This window comes from Chiloscyllium plagiosum, unplaced genomic scaffold, assembly GCF_037043375.1.
Source record: "Chiloscyllium plagiosum isolate Xiang-an unplaced genomic scaffold, Cpla_swu_hap1 HiC_scaffold_6, whole genome shotgun sequence".
Taxonomy (NCBI): Eukaryota; Metazoa; Chordata; class Chondrichthyes; order Orectolobiformes; family Hemiscylliidae; genus Chiloscyllium; species Chiloscyllium plagiosum.
The window spans coordinates 51,847,630-51,870,694 of NW_028270144.1; the positions used below are offsets into that span (position 1 = coordinate 51,847,630).

At 43.9% G+C, this 23,065-nt stretch overlaps 1 protein-coding gene across 3 annotated transcripts in view; it reads left to right on the plus strand.

Moving 5' to 3' along the window:
- cfap410 (cilia and flagella associated protein 410) overlaps positions 1-23,065 on the plus strand; it is an 82,075-nt gene that overhangs the window by 31,345 nt on the left and 27,665 nt on the right. For all 3 annotated transcript variants that reach the window (XM_043691469.2, XM_087988001.1, XM_087988000.1), the window contains 2 exons: positions 6,299-6,345; positions 13,985-14,214. In XM_043691469.2, the coding sequence (XP_043547404.1) occupies positions 6,299-6,345; positions 13,985-14,214 (277 nt within the window). The remainder of the gene's footprint in view (positions 1-6,298; positions 6,346-13,984; positions 14,215-23,065) is intronic.

Genomic DNA, 23,065 nt, shown 5'->3' on the forward strand with positions numbered 1-23,065 from the left:
TCAAAAGGAATGGGGACTAGTAAAAGAGCTGGGGAGTGGCATTTCTAATCAGTGTCACAGCTTCAGAAAGGGAGGTCGTCGAGGAGGGTGTCAGTAAGGGTGGAAATCAAACAGGAAAGAAGCAGTCACTTTGTTGGGAGTTTTCAACGGACCTCCCAATAGCAACAGAGACACGGGAGCAATTAAGAGGCAGATTTTGGAAAGGTGCAGAAGTAACAGGATTGTTGTCATGGGTGATTTTGACTTTGCTAATATTGATTGAAACTTCCTTAGTTCAAATGATTTGGATAGAGAAATTTTTGTTAAGTGTGTCCAGGAAGGATTCCTGACTCAATGAGGCAGTATTGGATTTGGCGTTTGGCAATGAACCAGGCCAGGTGTTATATCTCTTGGTGGGAGAGCATTTCAGTGATAGTAATCATAACTCCCTGACCATCATGGAGAGAGATAGGAGCAGACGGTATAGGAAAGTATTTAATTGGGGGAGGGGGAATTACAATGCCGTTGGACAGGAACGGGGGCACCTAAATTGGGAATAGATGTTCTCAGGAAAATGCGTGACAGAAATGTGGAGGTCAAAGTTTGTGAGAAGATTTGCAGCTCGGGTGCTCGTTTAGATTAGATTAGATTAGATTAGATTAGATTAGATTAGATTACTGACAGTGTGGAAACAGACCCTCCGGCCCAACAAGTCCGCACCGCCCCGCCGAAGCGCAACCCACCCATACATTTACCCCTTACCTAACACTATGGGCAATTTAGCATGGTCAATTCACCTGACTGCACATCTTTTGGACTGTGGGAGGAAACCGGAGCACCCGGAGGAAACCCACACAGACACGGGGAGAACGTGCAAACTCCACACAGCCAGTCGCCTGAGGCGGGAATTGAACCCGGGTCTCTGGCGCTGTGAGGCAACAGTGCTAACCACTGTGCCACCGTGGTTTGCCGGAAGCGGCAGAGACAAGCCACTATAAATGCCAGAGGAAACAACACAGAAGTGCTTCACAGGAGGCTCCCAAGCACTGAGGATGTCACCCAGACAGGGGACGAAACGTCTGTAACACAAATTCCCAGCTCAGCGAACAGAACCACAACAACATGTGGAGGTTGTTGGAGCATTTGCTGATAGCGCTGGACAGGTTTGTCCCATTGAGGCAGGGAAGGGATGGTGGAATGAAGAAACCTTGGTGACAAGGGATGTGGAACATCTAGTGAAGAGGAAGAAGGAAGTTTACTTAAAGTTGATTACTTGGAAAACCATAGTTGATTAGAGATAGTCAGCCGGCTGTGAGGGGCAGGTCATGTCTCAATAGCCTTATTGAATTCTTTGGGGATGTGACAAACAAAATGATAAAGGTAGAGCAGTGAATGTGTGGTGTACATGGATTTTAGCAAGGCGTTTGATAAGAGTCCCCATGGTAGGCTCATTTAGAAAGTAAGGAGGCATCAGATACAAGGAAATTTGGCTGTCTGGATACAGAATTGGTTGGCCCACAGAAGACAGAGGATGGTAGTAGATGGAAATTATTTAGCGTGGAGCTAGGTGACCACTGATGTTCTGCAGGGATCTGTTCTGGGACCTCTGCTGTTTGTGATTTTTATAAATGACTTGGATGGAGTAGTGGAAGGATGGGTTAGTAAGTTTGCCGATGACACGAAGGTTGGTAGAGTTGTGGACAGTGTTGTCGGTTGCAACGGGACATTGACAGGATGCAGAATTGGGCTGATAAGTGGCAGATGGAGTTCAATCTGGAAAAGTGTGAAGTGTTTCATTTTGGAAGGTCAAATTTTGAATGCAGAATACAGGATTAAAGCTCAGATTCTTGGCAGTGTGGTGGAACAGAGGCATCTTGGGGTCCATGTCTATAGATCCCTCAAAGTTGCCATTCAAATTGATAGAGTTGTAAAGCATATAGTGTGTTGGCTTTCATTAGCAGGGGGATTGGGTTTAAGAACCGTGAGGTTATGCTGCAGCTCTATAGAGCTCTGGTTAGACCACACTTGGAATATTGTGTTCAGTTCTGGTCACATCATTATAGGAAGGATGTGGAAGCTTTAAAGAGGGTGCAGAGGAGATTTACCAGGATGCTGCCTGGACTGGAGGGCATGTCTGATGAAGAAAGGTTGATGGACCTGAGGCTTTTCTCATTGGAGTGAGAGGTGACTTGATAGAGGTGTACAAGATGATGAGAGGCATAGAGAAAGTGTATAGTTAGAGACTTTTTCCTGGATGGAAATGGCTATCATGAGGGCATAATTTTAAAGTGAGGGTCAAAAATTGTGGTGCTGGCAAAGCATGGCTGGTCAAGCAGCATCTGAGGAGCAGGAGAGTCGATGTTTCGAGCATAAGCTCTTCATCAGGAATGAGAAGCATAGAATCACATTCTTGATGAAGAGCTTATGCTCGAAACGTTGACTCTTCTGCTCCTCTGTACTGCCTGACTGGCTGTGCTTTTCCAGCACCACACTTTTTGACTCTGATCACCAGCGTCTGGAGTCCTCGCTTTCTCCCACATAAGGTAATTGGAGGAAGATTTAGGTGAGGTATTAGAGGTTGGCTCTTCTCACAGAATTGTGGGTGTGTGGCATGCACTGCCAATGGTGATGGTAGAGTCAGATACATTAGGGACATTTAAACGACTCTTGGATAGCCACATAGATGAAAGTAAAATGAAGGATATGTAGGTTAGTTGATCTTAGAGTAGGATAAAAGTTTGGCACAACATCACAGGCTGAAGGGCGTGTACTATGCTGAACTGTTCAATATTCATTCACCATGAACCTTCTACCTAAATTTGATTTTCCAAAATGCAAGACCTAGCACTTATCAATCGTAACCTTCATTTGCCATTTCTCGACCCACTTCCCCAGCTGATCAAGGTCCTGCTGCAATTTCTGATAACTTTTCTCACTGTCCATGATGCTGCCTATTTTAGTCTCCTGTAAACTTACTAATCATGCCTTGTACATTCTCATCCAGATCATTGATATAGATAACAAACAGCAAAGGGCCCAGCACCAACCCCTGAAGCACACCACTAGTCACAGGCCTCCACTCTGACAAGCATCCTTCTGTTATTACCCTTTACTTTCTACCATCAAGTCAATTGTATATTTAGTTTGCCAGCTTCCCCTGGATTGCATGCAATCTGACCACCCAGAGCGGCCTACCATGTAGAACCTTATCAAAGGCCTTATTGAAAATACATATAGACTATATCCACCACCCTACCCTCCTCAACCTTCCTGGCCCCTTCATCAAAACTCTGACAAATGTTTGAGGCATGATCTCCCACGCACAAAGCTATGTTGAATTACACCTAATCAAAGTTTAGATTACAGTGGTGCTGGAAAAACACAGCAGGTCAGACAGCATCTGAGGAGCAGGAAAATCGATGTTTTGGGCAAAAGCTCGGACTTTTGCCCGAAACATCGATTTTCCTGCCCCTCAGATGCTGCCTGACCTGCTGTGTTTTTCCAGCACCACTGTAATCTAAACTCTGGTTTCCAGCGTCTGCAGTCCTCACGTTTGCCTACTCCTAATCAAACCCTATCTTTCCAAATGGTATAGTGACCCTCTGGCGTCCTGCAACAGTCTTATTTCTTTGAAACTTCTCAAGTGACTTACTGACCAAAGATGTTCGGCTTACTGATCTATCATTCCCAGGTTTTTCTTTGTAGCCTTTCTTGAATAAGTCTACAATATTCGCTACCCTCCAGTTTTCTGGGACCTCACCCGTGGTTAACAATGATGCAAAACTATCAGCCAGGGCCTCTTTGGCTTTTGGCCTTTTGCAGTGTTCTTGGATATATCTGGTCAGGACCAGGCGAATTATCCAGCCTCTTATATTCTACTACATCAAACACCAACTCTACTATGATATGGACTATTCCCAAGATATTGTCACTTAATTCCACAGGTTCCCAAGTCATCTTGTCTTCATGGTAAACACACACAATTCAAACAGATTTGTCTAACATGATTTCCCTTCATAAATAGATTCAAGAATTTTTCCAAATTGATCAAATGGCGGTGGTGAAAAGTATGCTTGAGCTATTGCACACTATTTGGTACAGATATACCCACCATGCTGAGAGAGAATCTTTTCTGTGGTACATTGGTACAACTGAAAGATTTGCTCTGCCAATTCAGAGGTCAGTTGAGAGCCACAGTTGAGAGCCACAGTTCCCGCCTCAGGCGACTGACTGTGTGGAGTTTGCACGTTCTCCCCGTGTCTGCGTGGGTTTCCTCCGGGTGCTCCGGTTTCCTCCCACAGTCCAAAGATGTGCAGGTCAGGTGAATTGGCCATGCTAAATTGCCCGTAGTGTTACGTAAGGGGTAAATGTAGGGGTATGGGTGGGTGGCGCTTCGGCGGGGCGGTGTGGACTTGTTGGGCCGAAGGGCCTGTTTCCACACTGTAAGTAATCTAATCTAATCTAATCCAACCATATTCTGCATGTCGAGAGTTGCATGTTGGTCAGGTCAGGTTAGGATGGCAGTTTTACTTTTCTAAAGAGGGTTATTGAACCAGAACGATTTTTATAGCAATCAATGGTGGTCTCAGTAATGGTACCATGAAACTAGCTTCAATTTTCGATTTATTAAATTGATTAGTTGCAATTTAATTTCCACCAGTTTTCCTGATGGGATTTGAACCCTTGTCCTCTGATAATTAGGCTGAGCTTCTGCATCACTAGTCCATCAATGTTGCCACTATATCACCTTAATACAGGATCAGAGGAGATGGTGGGTTGGTGGAATTGAGGGATTTGGAAAGAATGTGGAGTAGCAAGTAATGGTTGGTACATTAAGCTTAGGAAACCATGTGCTAGGTTGAGACACTGAGGAGCTTTTGGTAGTTGTGATTGTGGTTATAGTTTAAAGGTGTGGTTGACTCAAAGGGTTTGGTGAGATGCTGGAATTATAGTTTGTGGTGGTGTTTGTAGTTGAAGGATATGTTCAGAACCTGATGTGTTTTGGGATGCTGAAGAATGTTGTGAGAGATTTGGTGAGAATGAGGAGTGGATAGATAAGACCCAGCTGGATCATTAATTTCCAAGAGTGAAGAAAACCATCTAATGTTTCCCAGTCTGGCCTAAATAAAGGTTATCCAGAGGTGTGTGCAGTATCAGCATGAAGCACTACAGAGAGGCCAAAGAACAGGAAAGATGAAAATTGTGAGAAGCATAGATTCCCTACAGTGTGGAAACAGGCCCTTCAGCCCAACAAGTTTTCACTGACCCTTCAGAGAGTAAACCCCCCCCCCCCCCCCAGACCCATCCCCCTACCCTATATTTATCCCTGACTAATGCACTTCACCTACACATCCCTAAACACTATGGCCAATTTAGCATGGCCAATTCATCTAACCTGCACACCTTTGGATTGTGGGAGCAGTAGTTCAGAAATCCAAGTTGACCAGATGGTGGCACAATCGGATGCTTCAACTGGAGCTCCACCCACTCTTCTTTTTCTTCTCCTTTTTGTTCCTCCTCATGCTTGTTTTCTTTTCCCATTTTCCTTCGATTCCTAGTGAGCGATGATCCCCAGTGGTGGCTCCCAGCCTGGCACAGCAGGCTCCCACTGTGGCCTCCCTGTGTGGCATTGTGACCTCTCTGCCTCTCTCATCCATCTTCTGGCATTGACGTGATGGCATGTCGGCATTACGTGGCATGGCAACCTCCTGACCTAGCACAGTAGCCTCCTGGCGAGGCGTGGCGACCGCCCAACCTGGTGCAACAGTCTCCTGGCATGGTGACCTCCCTTCCTGGTGCACTGGCCTCCCGCAGCAGCCTTCCGGCATGGTATAGTGACCCTCTGGCGTCCTGCAACAGTCTTCCGGCATAGCATGTTGCTGACACGCTGGTGGAGACATGGCTTGGTGCGGACTGGAAACTAGGTGGCAGCGTGGTCTGCTTTACTGAACTTTTTTTTTCTCGCTCTGTAATGCTGGACATTTTATTTCTGTCTTATCTTCAACTCTTGCAACTAAAGAATCTGTGCCTAAGTACTTTTGTATCTAAATCAGCATTCTAGTTGGTGACATATAAACCTTTCACTGTACTCATTGAGTATATGTGTGAAGGAAGTAGAAAAAAATGCATCCCTAGTCAAAAAGTGATAAGGAATGAACCTAGCAAGTACAGAAATCTATAAAAATGTAAAATGCAGGGTACCTTTGCTGAATCATTCTGGTTGTGATGGCGTGGTGATTTATGCAATCTTTAGCATTGGATCTTTTTAAAGTATAAGTTCCCTGCGACTATCCTAACTGTTTATATGTTTATTCCACAGGTCTCCATATTAAGGGAGATGTCCAACATAGAAGTGATTACATTAAGGTAATAAAGCTTAGGGAAGGTGGCATTAGGCAGGCATCTTCCTCCTTTTTTTTTGTATCCATTGCTCATGTAAAGTTGATATGTCTTTAGAATTCGTTGGCTTGTTACAGGTGTTGCTACAGCAATGCCACTCTTGCCGCATGGTACCAAACGTATGTGTGATAGGAATGGAATTGTACAAACATACAAAGAATAAGAATAGGGCACTTGGCTTTTTGAGGCTGCATAGCCATTGAGCAAGATCAACTCTGCATTGCTGCGTATCTCTGATTATCTTTCATCCCCTTGATAATTAACTATCTATCAATCTCCACCTTTAGGGAAAAAAAACTTTAAAAATGTTGCATTCTCTGCCTTTAGAGGACAGGAATTCCAAAAACTGTACCCTTGGAGAAGGAAAAAAGTTTTCTTACCTCTGTTTAAATAGCAGCCCACCCCCCCCCCCGCTAATGTTTAAACTATGACCCCTTAGATTCTACCTTAAGAGGAAACATCCTTCAGGGTTTTACACGTTTAAATTGAATCACCTCCGACTCTTCTGAACTCTAGGTTACAGGCCAAGCCTTGTAAGGCAATCTGCTCATTTCAGGTTTTTGTTCAGTAAACGTGCTTTGAACCACTTCCAGCACATTAACATTCTTCCTGTAAGTACAGTGACAGTGCTGTACATAGTACTCCAGATGAAGCCTCACCAATGCTCTGTATAACGGAAGCATAGCTTCCCTGCTCTTGCAGTCAACTCACCTTGCAATAAAACATTATATTCTATCAGCTTTCCTGATTAATTGTTTTTCCTGCATATTGACCTTCTATGATTCATGCACTAGAACACCCAGATCTCTTTGCAACCTCTTTACCATTTAGGTAACATACTTCTGTTTTATTCTTTCTGTCAAAATGAACTCTTTGTTGCATTGTATTTAATTTGTCAGACCTTTGTCTACTCACTTAACCTGGCTATACTCCTTTATAGGCTCCTAATGTTCTCTCCACAACTCCATTCCAACCTGTCTTTGTGTTAACAATAAAAGTTAGCTTCCTTGCCTTCGGTCCTTCACCGAAATCATTTATTGACACTGTAAGAAGTTAGGCCCCAGCACCAACCCTTGTCATACACCACTCATGACATTCTGCCAGCTTGAAGAAAAAAACATTTATTGCGAATTTCTGCTTCCTATTAGCCAGCCAATTCATGTCAAAGTGTTATTTTCTACATCATGAGCTTTTATTTTCTGCAATAAGCTTGATGTGGCACTTTAACCACCCTGTCTACTTTGGCACCACTTTTAATGAACTATGTACCTGTACCCCTAGATCTCTCTGTTCAACAAAACTCCCCAGGCCCCTACCATTAACTGTGTGAGTGCTTCTCTGATTTGTTTTATCAAATGCAACACCTTGCGTTTGTCTGAATTAAACTCGCTTATCTGCCATTGCTTGGCCCACTGGCCCAGTTGATCAAGATCCCATTGTACTCATAGCCTTCTACCTTGTGCACTCTACCACCAATTTTGGTGTCATCCACAAACTTACTAACTATGCCTCCTATATTCTTGTCCAAATTGTTTGCATAAGTGACAAACCACAGTGGATTCACTGCCGCTCCTTGTGGCACACCACTGGTCACAGACCTCTCAGCCCGAGCCACCAACACTCTGTTGCCTACCATTAAGCCAGTTTTGTGTTCAATTGATCCTGTGTAATTTAGCTTTACTAACAGGTCTACCATACATATCATGTTGATGGCTTTGCTAAAGTCCATGCACACAATATCTATTGCAACACCTTATCTTGGTCAGTGCTTCAAAAAAGCTCAATCAAATTTGTGAGATATGATTTCCCATGCTCAAAGCCACACTGACTACCTTTAATCAGTCCTTGCCTTTTCAAATGCAAGTTGATCCTGGCAGCACTGATATTAGCCTCAGTGGTCTGTAATTTCTTGGCATTTTCTTGCAGCCTTTCTCAACATTAGCCACTCTCTAGTCTTACGGCACCTCCTTGTGGCTGTGAGTGATACACATGTTTCCACTGGGTGTACCACAATTTCTTCCCTAGCTTCTCTCAATGCCCCGGGATCCTGGGGATAACTCAATCATTTGTGTTTTAAGATCTCCGCACCACTCTTTTATGTAATGTGGATTCTTTCTGAAGCATCATTATTTACTTGCCAATGTTCCCTAGCTTTCATGTCTTTCTCCATGGTAAATACTGATGAGAAATACTCATTTTGGATCTGACCCATCTGTGACTCCACATGATTACCTTGCTGATCTTTTAGAGGCCCTATTCTTTCCTGAGTTACTCTCTTTTTTTTGCCCTTGATCTGTTTAGAGTATTAGAGCTGTAAAACATGGACAGTCAACTTATCCATGCCGATCAGACACCCTAAATTAATCTAGTCCCATTTATAGAGTCTTGGAGCTGGACAGCATGGCAACAGACCTTCTGGTCCAACTCATCCATACCTATCAGATATCCTAAATTAATCTTGTTCCATTTGCTAGCATTTGGTCCAAATTCATCTAATCCTTTCCTGTCCATATACCCATCCAGATGCTTTTAAAATGTTGCAATTGTACCAGTTTCCACTACTTCCTCTGGCAGTTCATTCCATACATGCACTGCTCTCTGTGTGATAAAGTTGCCTCTTAGGTCCCTTTTTAAATCTTTCCGCTCTCACCTGAAACTTATGCCCTCTCTAGTTTTGGACCCCCATGCCCCCACAACAGGGAAAAGAGTTTGTCTATTTGCCCTATCTATGCCCCTTGTGATTTAATAGACTTTTATAAGACTGACATCTAAGGAAAATAGCCCCAACCTATTCAACCTCTCCCTTTAGCTCAAACCCTCCAACCTTGGCAAGATCCTTGTCAATCTTTGCTGAATCATTTCAAGTTTCACAACATCCTCTCTATAGCACAGAAGCAAAAATTGGAAGCAATAATCCAAAAGTGGCCTAAGCGATGCCCTGTACAGCCGCAACAAGACATCCAGCTCGTGTACTCAAAGCACTGACCAATAAAGGCAAGCATAGCAAAAGCTTGTCGAATCTGTTTGAAGTCTCCTTTTATCCTATCTGCCAAAGCTATCTCGTGTCCCTGTTTTGCTCTCCTGATTTCCATCTTAAGTATATTTCTATACCTTCTTTGCTCCTCAAGGGATTCACTTGATCCCAGCTGCCCCCACTTGATATGTGCATCATTTTTCTCAATAACTCTAGTCATCCATTGTTCCCTACTCCTGCCAGCCTTGTCCTTCACAGTAACAGGAACATGCTAGCCCTGAATTCTTGTTAACTTGCTTTTCAAAGCTTCCCATTTTCCAAACGTCCCTTTACCTGCAAACAGCCTCCCCCAGTCAACGTTTGAAAGTTCCTATCTAATATCATCAAAATTGGCCTTGCCCCAGTTTAGCACTTTAAATTGTGGACCAGACCTATCCTTTCTCGTAACTATTTTAAAACTATTAGAATTATGGTCACTGGTCCCAAAGTCACTTGCCCTGCCTTATTTCCCAAAAGGAGTTCTGGTTTTGCCCCTTCTCTGACGGAGCCATTTATATATTGATTGAGAGTTTTCCTGAACGCGCACAATAAATGCCTTCTCGATTTATTGTCACTTAAGTACAAGCAATACAGCCAGGTCATAGTAAGCAAGGACATATAGGATGAAAGATAGCTTGGACAGAAGCATAAAGCTACATTGCACAGGGCATGTGCTAACCAGGATCAACATTATTTGAAGTTAGAGAGTCTATTTATTAGTCTAATGACAGCAGAGAAGAATCTGTTCTTCAGCCTGCTCGTGCATGTGTTCAAGGTTCTTGTATCTTTCACCTAACAGAAGAAGTTACAGGAGAGCATTGCTGGGATGTGATGAGTCTTTGATGTTGGCAGCCTTTCCGCGACAATAAGCCATGTAAATTAAATCAGTGGGTGGGAGGTTGGTTTCCATGATCATCTGGGCTGTACACAAAACGTTCTGTAGTTTCTTACAGTCCTGGGCAGAGCACCTGCCATACCAGGCTGTTATGCACCTGGACAGTATGTGTGCATCTGTAAATGGTGCATCTGTAAATGTTGGTGAGGGACTTGTGGATATGTCAAATTTTCTGAGCTACATGATGTGTTGTTGTGCCTTCTTAACCATTGCATCTGCATGGCAAGTCCAGGTTGTCGGTTGTCGTCACTCCTAGGAACTTGACGTTCTTCGCCCTCGACACATCAACTCTGTTAACGTAGATGAGGCGTGTTCTCCTTTCTTTCTAAAGTCTGTGATCAGTTCTTTAGTTTTACCAACGTTGAGAGAGCGGTTGTTCTCATAACACCATGTCAGCAACTATTTATTTTGTGTATTCTGACTCCTCATTGTTTGATATCCATCCTACCACGGTGCCATCGTTAGCAAACTTGGAGATGCCATTCATTCAGAATTTAGCAACACAGTCATGGGTGTACAATGAGTCCCGAGAATGCATCTTTATGGGGGCTTCAGTGTAGGGTATTATCATGGAGGAGGTACAGTTATCTGTCTTCACTGATTGCAGTCTGTGGGTCAGAATGCTGAGAAACCAGTTGCAGATGGCAGAGCTGCGACCTAGGTCTTACAGTTTTGTTTGATTACAGCTCCGCCTTTAATGCTATGAGCAGGAGTCTGATGTAAGTGACCTTTTTGTCCAGACGTTGCAAGGATGAGTGCAAGGTAAGGGAAATGGCATCAGTGTGGACCTTTTGGATGATAGGCAAATTGTGGAGGACCAAGGCAGCCTGGAAGACTAGAGTTGATGTGGGCTATGACCAGCCTCTCAAAGCACTTCATGATTATTGAGCTCACAGCCACTGGGCAGTAGTCACTGGGGCACAATATATGTGCTTTCTTAAGTAGTGGGCTAATGGTGGTCTTGAAGCAGTTGGGAACTTTGGCTTGTCAGAGGGAGAGGTTGAAGATGTCGGTGAATACCTCCGCCAGTTGGTCCATGTAGGATCTAAGTGTTTGGCCATGGACTTGGTCTGGGCCTGTCGCTTTCATTGGGTTGACTCCCCAGAAAATCGATCTGATGTCTGCAGCAGTGACAGTGGGCAGGAGTCTGTATGTTTGGTTTGGCTCTGTAATTTGGTCAGGTACTGCCGCTTGGCGTCCCCTGATAGCTTTGTGGAGGTCACATCTGGATTTTCTGATTGGGTCTGTGTTATCCAACTTGAATACCGCACATCTAGTGTTCAGTAAGGAGTGCATTTCTTGGTTCGTCCGAGGTTTCCAGCAGGAGAACACCTGGTACAGAATCCTCCACACATTTGCTAATGAAGTCAGTGACAGTGGTAGGATACTAGTCTACGTTTTCCATTGAGTACTTGAATACTGTCTGGTCCACCAATTTCAGGCAGTCCTAGTGATGGTCTTCTGCTGCCTTGGATCAACATTGTACTTCGTTTTGTGAAGGATTCTCCCATTTTAGCTTCTGCTTGTGAGCTGGGCATTGTGATCTGATTTTCTGAAGTGTGGGTGGGGAATGGAGCAGTAGGTGTCTTTAGTTGTGTGGCAGTGGTCCAGGATGTTTGGTCCTCCAGTGGGGCAGGCGATGTATTGATGGTACTTTAGCAGCACTTTCTTGAAGTTACCGGCCATGATGAATAAGGCCCATCCAAACCCTTAAAATTGTGGCAGTCCCAGTCTATGTTTGGAAAATTAAAAACCCTTGTTTTACAACCCTATTAATCTTACAGCTATCTATAATCTTCCTACATATTTTTCCTTGTGTTCCCACTGACTGTTGGGGTGGCCTTTACTACAATCACATCAAAGTGATCATTCCCATATTTCGTAGCTCCATCGACCATAGACTCACTGAGTCATCCTTCAGGAATATCCTAAATACTGTTGTGACTATTTTCCTAATCAAAAATGCCTATTTCACTCCTTTCTTATGGAGTCATAGAGATGTACAGGACAGAAACAGACCCTTTGGTCCAACTTGTCCATGCTGACCAGATATCGTAAATTAATCTAGTCTCATTTGCCAGCACTTGGTCTATATCCCTTTAACCCCTTCCTATTCATGTACCCATCCAGATCCCTTTTACATGCTGTAATTGTACCAGCCTCCTCCACGTCCTCTGGCAACTCATTCCATACACGCAGCACCCTCTGTGTGAAGATGTTGCCCCTTAGGTCCCTTTTATATCTTTTCCCCTCTCACTCTAAACCTCTGCCCTGTTGTTCTGGACTCCCCCAACCCATGGAAAAGACCTTGTCTATTTATCCTATCCATGCCCCTCATGATTTTATAAACCTTTATAAGATCACCCCTCAGCCTCCGACGCTCCAGGGAAAACAGCCCTAGCCTCTTCAGCCTCTCCCTATAGCTCAAATCCTCCAGCCCTGGCAACATCCTTGTAATTGTTTCTGAACCCTTTCAGGTTTCACAACATCAGAATTGCATGCAATAACCAACGTCTTGTACATAGTCCTGTTCATCTGCCTTACCTGTCAGGCTTCTTGCATTGAGATAAGTACAGTTTAATTCATCAGGTTTCCCTTCTTCCTTGCTATGCTCTTGCCTGCCTTGTCTATTTAACTAACTTCCTTGAATTCTGTACAAGCCTCAACTTTCTCTTTTGTCTGACTACTGTTTATGGTCCCACCACCCCCTCAAGCAGTTCTAGCAAATCTCCCCCTGAAGATTCGTCCTCTATATCATGATCATCACAACATTTTAGAAGTATTTAGGTAAACATTGAAATGTAATAGCATACAAAGCTAAGGGCCATGACATTAGGGGTGTGGATAGGGTAAATAGACAAGGTCTTTTCCCTGAGATGGGGGAGTCCAGAACTAGAGAGCATAGGTTTAAGGTGAGAGATGAAAGATTTAAAAGGGACCCGAGGGGCAACTTTTTTCATGCAGAGGGTGGTGCATCCGTGGAATGAGCTGCCAGAAGAAGTTGTGGAGGCTGGTACAATTACGACATTTAAAAAGCATTTGGATGAGTATATGAATAGGAAGGGTTTAAAGGGATATAGGCCAAGTGCTGGCAAATGGGACTAGAGTAATTTAGGATATCTGGTCGGCATGGACAAATTGGACCGAAGGGTCTGTTTCTGTGCTGTACATCTGTATGACTCTATAACTAGAAAATGGGATTAGAATAGATACTTAATGATTAGTGTGGTCAAAAAACTCCTTTCAGTACTGTAAAACTGATCCTGTGACTTTTTGGTTACTAAAGGAGTGAACATGGTACAGTTCATGTCAGTCTGCTTCCCCACCACCCCTCAAAAGGAAGAGTGAGTAAAAAGATACATGATGGAGATTTTTTATTTTCTCTTGACTGAGATAACAATTGGAGTATGGGAGAGTCGGAAATAAACCAAGATTTTAGGCGTGGATCACTATCTCTCAGAATCATTGTGAAAAACAAAAATGGGTTTGACTGAAAGGTCCTTCACAGTTGTGTAATGGCTGCTTAATTGTTGGGGTTTGTGCAGAAAAAACAGGTGCTTTGATTGAAGTGCCATAGAGCTACTGAAACTGTAGTGGAACCAGCCTTTAGCAAGTTCATAGAGCTGTTTCACTTACTGGGTTTTCTCTGTGGGTTTTCTTAGTTAAACACTGAGAAATTTGTTTTTTTTTCTGTGCAGTGCGAACAACATCTCCTCTCTAGTAGATTTCCAATACTGTCAGAATATTAGTGAGCTTTACCTCCGCAAGAACAATATTCAGAAACTGGCAGAGATCTGCTACCTGAAGGAACTGCATCGCCTCAGAGTACTGTGGCTATCGGAAAATCCTTGTTGTGGGGCAGACCCTCACAAGTACAGAATGACTGTCCTGCGCAACCTGCCACACCTACAGAAGTTGGATAACCAAGGTACAGAAGAATTCTGTTTCTGCCCCAGTGATTTGGAGATATTTAGAATTGTTTTGTCTTAGAGATCTAAAGCACAAAAAAAGGCCTTTCAGCCCATTGTGTCCATGCTGGACAAAAAACAACCACCTGACTATTCTCATCCCATTTTTTCAGCACTTGGCCCAAACCCTTGTAATCCTTAGCATCGTAAGTGCACATCGAAATACTTGTTAAATGTTCTGATGTTTTCTGCCTGTTCTGCACTTAAAGGTATTTCAGATTCCCACCACCCTCTGGATGAAAGTTTTCATTCATATCTCTTCTAAGCACTCTGTGTTCACCTTAAATCATTGATCCCTCTCCAAGGAGAAAAGCTTTTTCTTTTCTACATATCTAGGCCCCTAATCATTTTAAGCATGTCAATTATGTCCCCTCTCAATCTCCTCTGCTCTAAGAAAAACAACCTTAGTCCGTCTAATCTCTCTTCATTACTGAAATCGGGATTTGTTTGTAGGACCTAAATATTTTGTTCAGGAATGGGGACTGGCATTACTGACTCCTGAGTCACTGCAGTACATTTTAGGACTGAAGTTACTAAAACATTTCAGGGAGTCTCCTTACCTGAGACTCCACACTATACTGATAAAACTATATTTACATTTACAGTAAGTTTAAAATATTTACCCTGTTCAAACATTGTTGCAAGCTGTGGAAATTATTCAAATGGTCCAACCAATATCAAGATATAGTTGCCATTGTCTTACCAGACCATTGGACTGCTCTCTCATTAGAGAGAGAGAGATGGCTGGTGGTTGATTAACGTGAACATCACCATGCTTCAGGTGAGGAGGAGAGTCCTCCATGATAATTTCAGCTGGTGCAGTAATTGAACCAACACTGTTTGCATCACTCTGCATCACAAACCAGTAGTCAAGCCAACTGAGTTAACTGACCCCCAACTAATATATTGAATTGGTAAAATGTGATTCACTCTGTAAAAAATAATGTAACTACGCTGGGAGTGTTGACAAGACTTTGCAATGGAATCTGTTTGCATCTAGATTAGATTAGATTACTTAAAGTGTGGAAACAGGCCCTACAGCCCAACAAGTCCACACCGACCCGCCGAAGCACAACCCACCCATACCCCTACATTTACCCCTTACCTAACACTACGGGCAATTTAGCATGGCCAATTCACCTGACCTGCACATCTTTGGACTGTGGGAGGAAACCGGAGCACCCGGAGGAAACCCACGCAGACACGGGGAGAACGTGCAAACTCCACACAGTCAGTCGCCTGAGGCGGGAATTGAACCCGGGTCTCTGGCGCTGCGAGGCAGCAGTGCTAACCACTGTACCACCGTGCCGCCCGTAAATCTAATAGTGACCATAATATAATGCACTTAAACATGATAGTGAAAATGATGAGCAACAAGTTAATAAAGCTGTTTTTGAGGAAATTTGATAGAAATATAGTTTAAAGAAGATTTGTAGCTCTGGATGTAGGTTTGGTCGCTGAGCTGGAAGGTTCACTTTCAGAAGTTTCATCACCATACTAGGTAACAGCTTCAGTGAGTCTCCAGACGAAACACTGCTGGTGTTTCGTGTTTTCTATTTATATATTTGGGTTTCCTTCAGTTGGTGATGTCATTTCCTGTGGTGATGTAATTTCCCGTTCTTTTCTCAGGGGGTGGTAAATGGGGTCCAAGTCAGTGTGTTTGTTGATAGAGTTCGGTTGGAATGCCATGCTTCTAGGAACTCTCATGCGTGTCCCTGTTTGGCTTGTCCTAGGATGGATGTGTTCTCCCAATCGAAGTAGTGTCCTTCCTTATCTGTATGTAAGTTCTTTGTCTGGAGGCTCACTGAGGATGTTACCTAGTGTGGTGACGAAAAGTCTGAAAATGAACCTACATCCAGAAATACAGTGCGTATCAAAGCAGAATTATGAAAGGTCAGTTAGCTCACTTGGCTGATTTGTGATGGTAATTAGAACAGCACTGGCTGAGGTTACCATGAACGACTCTCCTTCTCAACCTCTTCCCTCACCAGAGGCGTAATGACCCACCAATGTCTCGCTAATGAGAGAGCTGCCATATGATTCTAGTAGGATGATGATGATTTTACCATAAGACTATAACAGAGAGGAATAGGCCATTATGTTCCTTGAGCCTGCTTTGGCATTCAGTAGGATCATGGTTGATCTGGCGTTCTTCCCATCCACTCTTTTGCATTTCACTGTGGAGCATCCGTGACACTGAATAAACCATGGATAACATATTCAGTGAGGTGGTCACGCTGCAGATGTAGATTGAGTAGATAGGAAGGATGGCCACCAGGTAGTGTAGAAGAAAGCAGTGTAGGAGTATAGTGCAGATGTTCCCTGTTGCCATCCACCTGTCTAACATATATAACGTTTGTGGGCGGCATGGTGGCACAGTGGTTAGCACTGCTGCCTCACAGCGCCTGAGACCCGGGTTCAATTCCAGCCTCAGGCGACTGACTGTGTGGAGTTTGCACGTTCGCCCCGTGTCTGCGTGGTTTCCTCCGGGTGCTCCGGTTTCCTCTCTCAGTCCAAAGATGTGCAGGTCAGGTGAATCGGCCATGCTAAATTGCCCGTAGTGTTAGGTTAGGGGTATGGGTGGGTTGCACTTCGGCGGGTCGGTGTGGACTTGTTGGGCCGAAGGGCCTGTTTCCACACTGTAATCTAATCTAATCAAACGTTTTGGATAGTATTGAGAGAGATCATAGTACAGGGGAAAACAATGGCAGCTAAATTCATGGCACTACGCATGGGTCTGCTGCACAAGAAGTGAGGAACAGGAATGGCAGGGCTATAGTGGTGGGAGATTCAGTTGTGGGAAGAGACAGGTATTTCTATGACCACAAAAGACTTTCCAGGATGATATGTTTCCTACCTACTAGGGGCAGGCATATCGCTAAATAGCTGTAGAACATTATGAAGATGGAGGGCAGATAGACAAGAGATTGTGTCCACAAGTCCCTCACCAACATTTACAGATGCACCATTGAACACATACTGTCCAGGTGCATCTGTATGGCTGCTGCTCTGCCCAGGACTGTAAGAAACGACAGTTTTGTGCACAGCCCAGATGATCACAGTAGTTTTGATCTCGGGCGTTTCATTACCATGCTGGGTAACATCATCAGTGAACCTCCATTGAAGCGCTGGTGTTGTGTCCAGCTATCTATTTGCTTCTTGGTCATTTAAGGTGGGTGATTTTTCTGGTTCTTTTTCTCAGAGGTTGGTAAATGGGATCCTTATACACTGATGAAGGAGGGCACCACTTCAACTGGGACAATACATCCGTCCTAGGACAGGCTAAACATATGCATGGGAATTCCTAGAGCCTGGCATTTAAACCAGAACGCCATCAATTAACGCATTGATTTGGACCCCATTTATGAACCTCTGAGAAAAAGAACGAGAAATTATATCACCCATCTTAACAGACATATAAACAGAAAGCAGGACAGAACACAAGTGTGGCCTAAACCAAAGTCTTATAAAGCTGCAACATGACATCCTGACTCTTGTACTCAATACCCTGACTAATTAAGCTGCAGATGAATCTGTCCTTTTCAGTATCCGTATCAGTGACCACTGCACAGTCCTTGTGGAGCCTAAAGTCCTGCCTTCGCATTCAGAATAATCTCCATTGTGTGGTGTGGCACTATCACTGTGCTAAATGGGACAGTTATGTCTTCTGGGACCCAAGTAGTATTGCTGAGCTACTTTTGGTGGTGGAGATTGAAACTCCTCCCCCCTCCCAGAGTAGAGTTTGTGCCGTTGCCATCCTCTGTGCTTCCTCTAAGTGTTGTTCAACATGGAGGTGTACCAGTTCACCAGCTAAGGGAGGATGGTACATAGTAATCAGTAGGAGGTTTCCTTGCCCACGTTTAACCTAAAGCCATTAGATTTGATGGGGTCTGAAGTCAATGTTGAGGACTTCCAGAGCAATTCCCTCCTGACCATACACCATTGTGCCAGCATCCTGCTGGTGAGGCAGGATGGTGATGGTGCTGTCTGGGACATAGTCATGCTCACAGAATCATACCTTGCAGACAATGTCAGGCTGTTGCTTGACTAGTCTGAAAGACCGCTCTCCCAATTTCACTACTAGCCCCCAAACATAAGCGAGGAAAACTTTGCAGGGTTGACAGGGCCGTTTCTGCCATATCATCGGTAAAGTGAAGAAAGGTTCATCAACAGTGCTATCAAGCAGCACCTACTCAGCAATAACCTGCTCAGTGATCCCATGTTTGGGTTCTGCCAGGGCCACTCAGCCCCTGACCTCATTACAGCCTTGGTTCAAGCATGGACAAAAGAGCTGAATTCCAAACGTTAGAGTGAACAGCCTTTGACATCAACTGTTGCATTCGACCAAGTGTGGTGTCAAGGAGCCCTAGCAAAACTGGAAACCATGGGTATCGGGGGAAAACTCTCCTGTGGTTAAAGTTATACCTGGCACGTAGGAAAGTGATTGTGGTTGTAGGAGGTCAGTCATCTCAGCTCCAAGATATTTCTGCTGGAGTTCCTCAGGGTAGTGTCCTAGGGCCAACCATCTTCAACTGCTTCATCAGTGATCTTCACTCCATCATAAGATCCGAAGTGAGGATATTTGCCAATGACTGCAATCAATGTTCAGCAGCATGCGTGATGACTCAGACACTGAAGCAGTCTGCGGCCAAATGCAACAATATCTGGACAATATCCAGGTTTCGGCAGACAACTGGCAAGTAACAGTCATGCCACACAAATGCCAAGCCAAGACCATCATCAATAAGAGACACTACTTTCAATGGTGTTACTGTCACATTTACCCTCACTGTCAACATCCTGGGAGTTATCATTGATCAGCAGCTCAACTGGACTCACCATATAAATGCAGTGGCCACAAGAGCATGTCAGAGGCTAGGCATACTGTGGTGAATAACTCACCTCCTGACTCCCAAAAGCTGTCCACCACAAGTCAGGAGGATGATGGACTTGCCTGGATGAATGCAACCCCAACAACACTGAAGAAGATTGACACCATCCACGGCAAAGCTGCCTGCTTGATTGGTACTCCATCCACAAGCATCCATTCCCTTCACTACTGACGCTCAATAACAGCAATGTGTACTATCTACAAGATGCACTACAGAAATTCATCGAAGATCCTCAGACAGCACCTTCCAAACCCATGACCACTTCCATCGAGAAGGACAAGGACAGCAGATATATGGAAACATCACCACCTTGAAGTTCCCCTTCAAGCCACTATGTTGGAAATGTACCACTGTTCCTTCACTGTCACTGAGTCAAAAATCCTGGAATTCTCTCCCTAATGGCATTGTGAGTCAACCCACAGTAGCTGGACTGCAGCAGTTCAGGAAGGCAGCTCACCACCACCTTCCCAAGGGCAACTAGGGATGGGCAATAAATACTGGCCAGCCAGTGACTCCCACATCACACACAATTAATACTTTTTTTAAAAAATGTACTCCGCCTTTACCACCCTATGTACCTGTGTGGCCACTTTCAGGGAGCTATGACCTTTATTGCTGTTCCGAGTTCCGCCCTTAATTGGATACTTTTCCTTAACATTTGATATCCCAAAATGCAGCACCCAGATTAAACTCCATCTGCCATTTCTCCACCCATATCTGCAACTAATCTGCATCCCACTGTAAGACATGACCTGCCCTGCACAAAGCCATGCAAACTGTCCTTAATTAGGCATGCTTTTTCAAATGTGCATAAATCCTATCCCTAAGAATTCTCTCCAGTAGCTTCCCAACAACTGTTGTGAGACTGAACAGGTCCACTCCTGGAATATCCCTATTTCTCTTCTTGAACATAGGAACACCATTAGCTATTCACCAGTCCTGCGGGTCCTGTGGCTAGCAATGATATAAAGATCTTGGTTAGTGTCCCAGTCACCTCCTCATTTGCCTCTGTCCGTAACCTGAGGTTGGGGACTTATCCACCTTAATGCTCTTCAATTGATCCAACACCACTTCTTGATTTCAAAATGCCTGAGCATATTACGATGCTCCACACAAATCTCACTATCCTCCATATCCTTCATCTGGGTGAATACCGATGCAAAATACTAATTTAGGATCTCGCTCATGTCTTCTGCCTCCAAGGACAAGTTCCCTCCTTTTAGCCTTGAGTGGTTCTATGTTCTCCCTACTTATCGTCTTGTTTTTAATGTATCTAAAGAATGCCCTGGGATTCTCTTTAATGTTACTTGCTAAGGTCATTTAATGGACCCTTTTTGCATTCCTAATTTCCTGCTCAATTATTTTCCTGCTTTCCTTACTGGCCCTGTTAGATTTTAACTTCCTAAACCTTGCATGTGTTTCTTTTTTTTTATTATTAAATTCACAACCTTGTTATCCAAAGGTTCCTTACCCTTGCCATCCTTGTCCTTTCTCCTTACTTGAACATGCCTGTCCTATAATGGTAGTGTTGTCCCAGTCAAATTCATGTTGCTTGTCATCTGCGTGTGTGGCTACCAAGGATAGCTGGTCGTGTCATTTCGTGGCTAGTTGGTGTTCATGGATGCGGATCGTTAGCTGTCTTCCTGTTTGTCCTATGTAGTGTTTTGTGCAGTCCTTGCATGGGATTTTGTACACTACATTGATTTTGCTCATAAGCTCAAGCAACATGAATTCGACTGGGACAGCACTACCATTATAGGACAGGCCAAACAGAGAACAGCCAGGGAATTCCTAGAGGCATGGCACTCAACCACAGATTCAATCAATCAATAAGCACATCGATCTGGATCCAATAAACCGGCCACTGCAGCAGACAGCTGGAACTGACAACCGGAAGCGACAGATTCAAACCACCAGAAATGCCGGAGGAAAGATCACAGAAGCGCTTCACAGGAGGCTCCCAAGCACTGAGGATGTCACCTAGACAGGGGACGAAACGTCTGCAACATACATTCCCAGCTCGGCGAACAGAACCACAACAACGAGCACCTGAGCTACAAATCTTCTCGCAAACTGTGATTGCACCATCTTATTTTTGAGCTTGACCAATATTGCCTTAGTGGCTGAGTCCTCCAGTATGTCCTTTCTGATGGCATACATAACATTCTCCCAGATTAGTAATACAACTGCTCCACCTCATTTACCTTCCTCTCTATCTCGTCTAAAACAATGAAACTCTGGAGCATTGAGTAGCCAGTCATGTCCCCCTCTCAACCAAGTCTCTGTTATGGCCACAACATTGTTGTCCCATGTACTGATCCAGGCCATAAGCTCATCTGCCTTACCTATAATACTCCTTACATTGAAATATGTACACTTCAGCTCATTAGTACCATCATGTTCGTTTACCTGTCTCTACCTGTCCTTTTTTTTTTCTAATTCACTTGTCCCAAAATCTGTTTCCCCGCAATCCCTCTACTTGCTGATCTGCTGATCTGCTGGTCTGGCTCCCAGCCCCCTGCCATTCTAGGTTAAACCCTCCCTAGTAGCACTAGCGAACTTCCCTGCAAGGTGTAGATAGATTTTTAGATTTCGATTCCCTACAGTGTGGAAACAGGCCCTTCGGCCCAACAAGTCCACACCGACCCTCCGAAGAGCAACCCAGCCAGAATCATTCCCCTACATTCACCCTGACTAATGTACTAACACTACAGGCAATTTAGCATGGCCAATTCATCTAACCTGCACATCTTTGGACTGTGGGGGGGAAACCGGAGCACCCGGGAGGAAACCCACACAGACACTGGGAGAATGTGCAAACTTCACACACAGTCACCCGAGGCAGGAATTGAACCCGGGTTTGTGGCGCTGTGAGGCAGCAGTGCTAACCACCGTGCTGCCCTGTAGGGGTAACAAAGTATCAATGGGATAGAGCACTTTAAGGACAGCAGTCATAACAATCATAAATGTTGTGGAGGTATGGAAAAGGACAAGGCTATGTCAAAAATCAAAGTTCTCAACTGGGGGATGGTTGATTTTCATAAGATCCAATATGATTTGGCTAGAGTGGACTGGGAGTAGATACTTTTGGGGTAAATCTGTCTCAGAACAGTAGGCTGTATTGCAAGAAGAAAATATGGAGAGTATAGGGTCTTCATATTCCAATAAGGAAACAACAAGTACACCAGTGCTTCATCGGAGGCCCACTGATTGATTATGTTACCCAGCATGGTGACATAAAGTCTGAGAACAAATCTTCTAGTTCAGCAAGCAAACTTACAATCTCTTAAGTCTCTTTATGTACTTTTTTTTTGGAAATGCAAATATATTCATCTGCCAGTTCCCCCTTATCCTGCCTCAAAGCATTCTAATAAATTCCTTTTAATGAAGCCATGCTGACTCTGTTTGCTTATATTATGGTTTTTCGAAATGCTCTGCTATTGCATCAATTATCATACATTTTAACATTTTCTCACTGACATTTTTTGTTCTCCCTTTCTTTTTGAATAAGGCTGTTACAATCCCTTGGACCTAGCCCAAATGTAGGAATTATTAGATGTTTAGTATCATTGCATCCATCATCTCTGTAGTTGCAACTTTTAAACACTTATCAGCCTCTGAACCCATAGTTTCCTCATTAGTTTTCTGTACTGTTAGTTGCTGCGTTTATTCAATCATCTCTCAGCCACCCCATCCTCTGCTATGAAGATTGATGTAAAGTACTTAGAATTACAGTTAAGTTTATTGTCACATTAATCAAGTACAGAGATACAGGAATATAGTGAAAAGTTTAAAAAGTCTCCATCTTTATCAACTTCTCTAAATTTTTTTTGGTTCACCATTGTTATTTCCCTATCCTCATAATTGAAGGCCCTCTTGTTCTTTTATATTTAAAGAGGCTCTCATTTTTATGTGATTT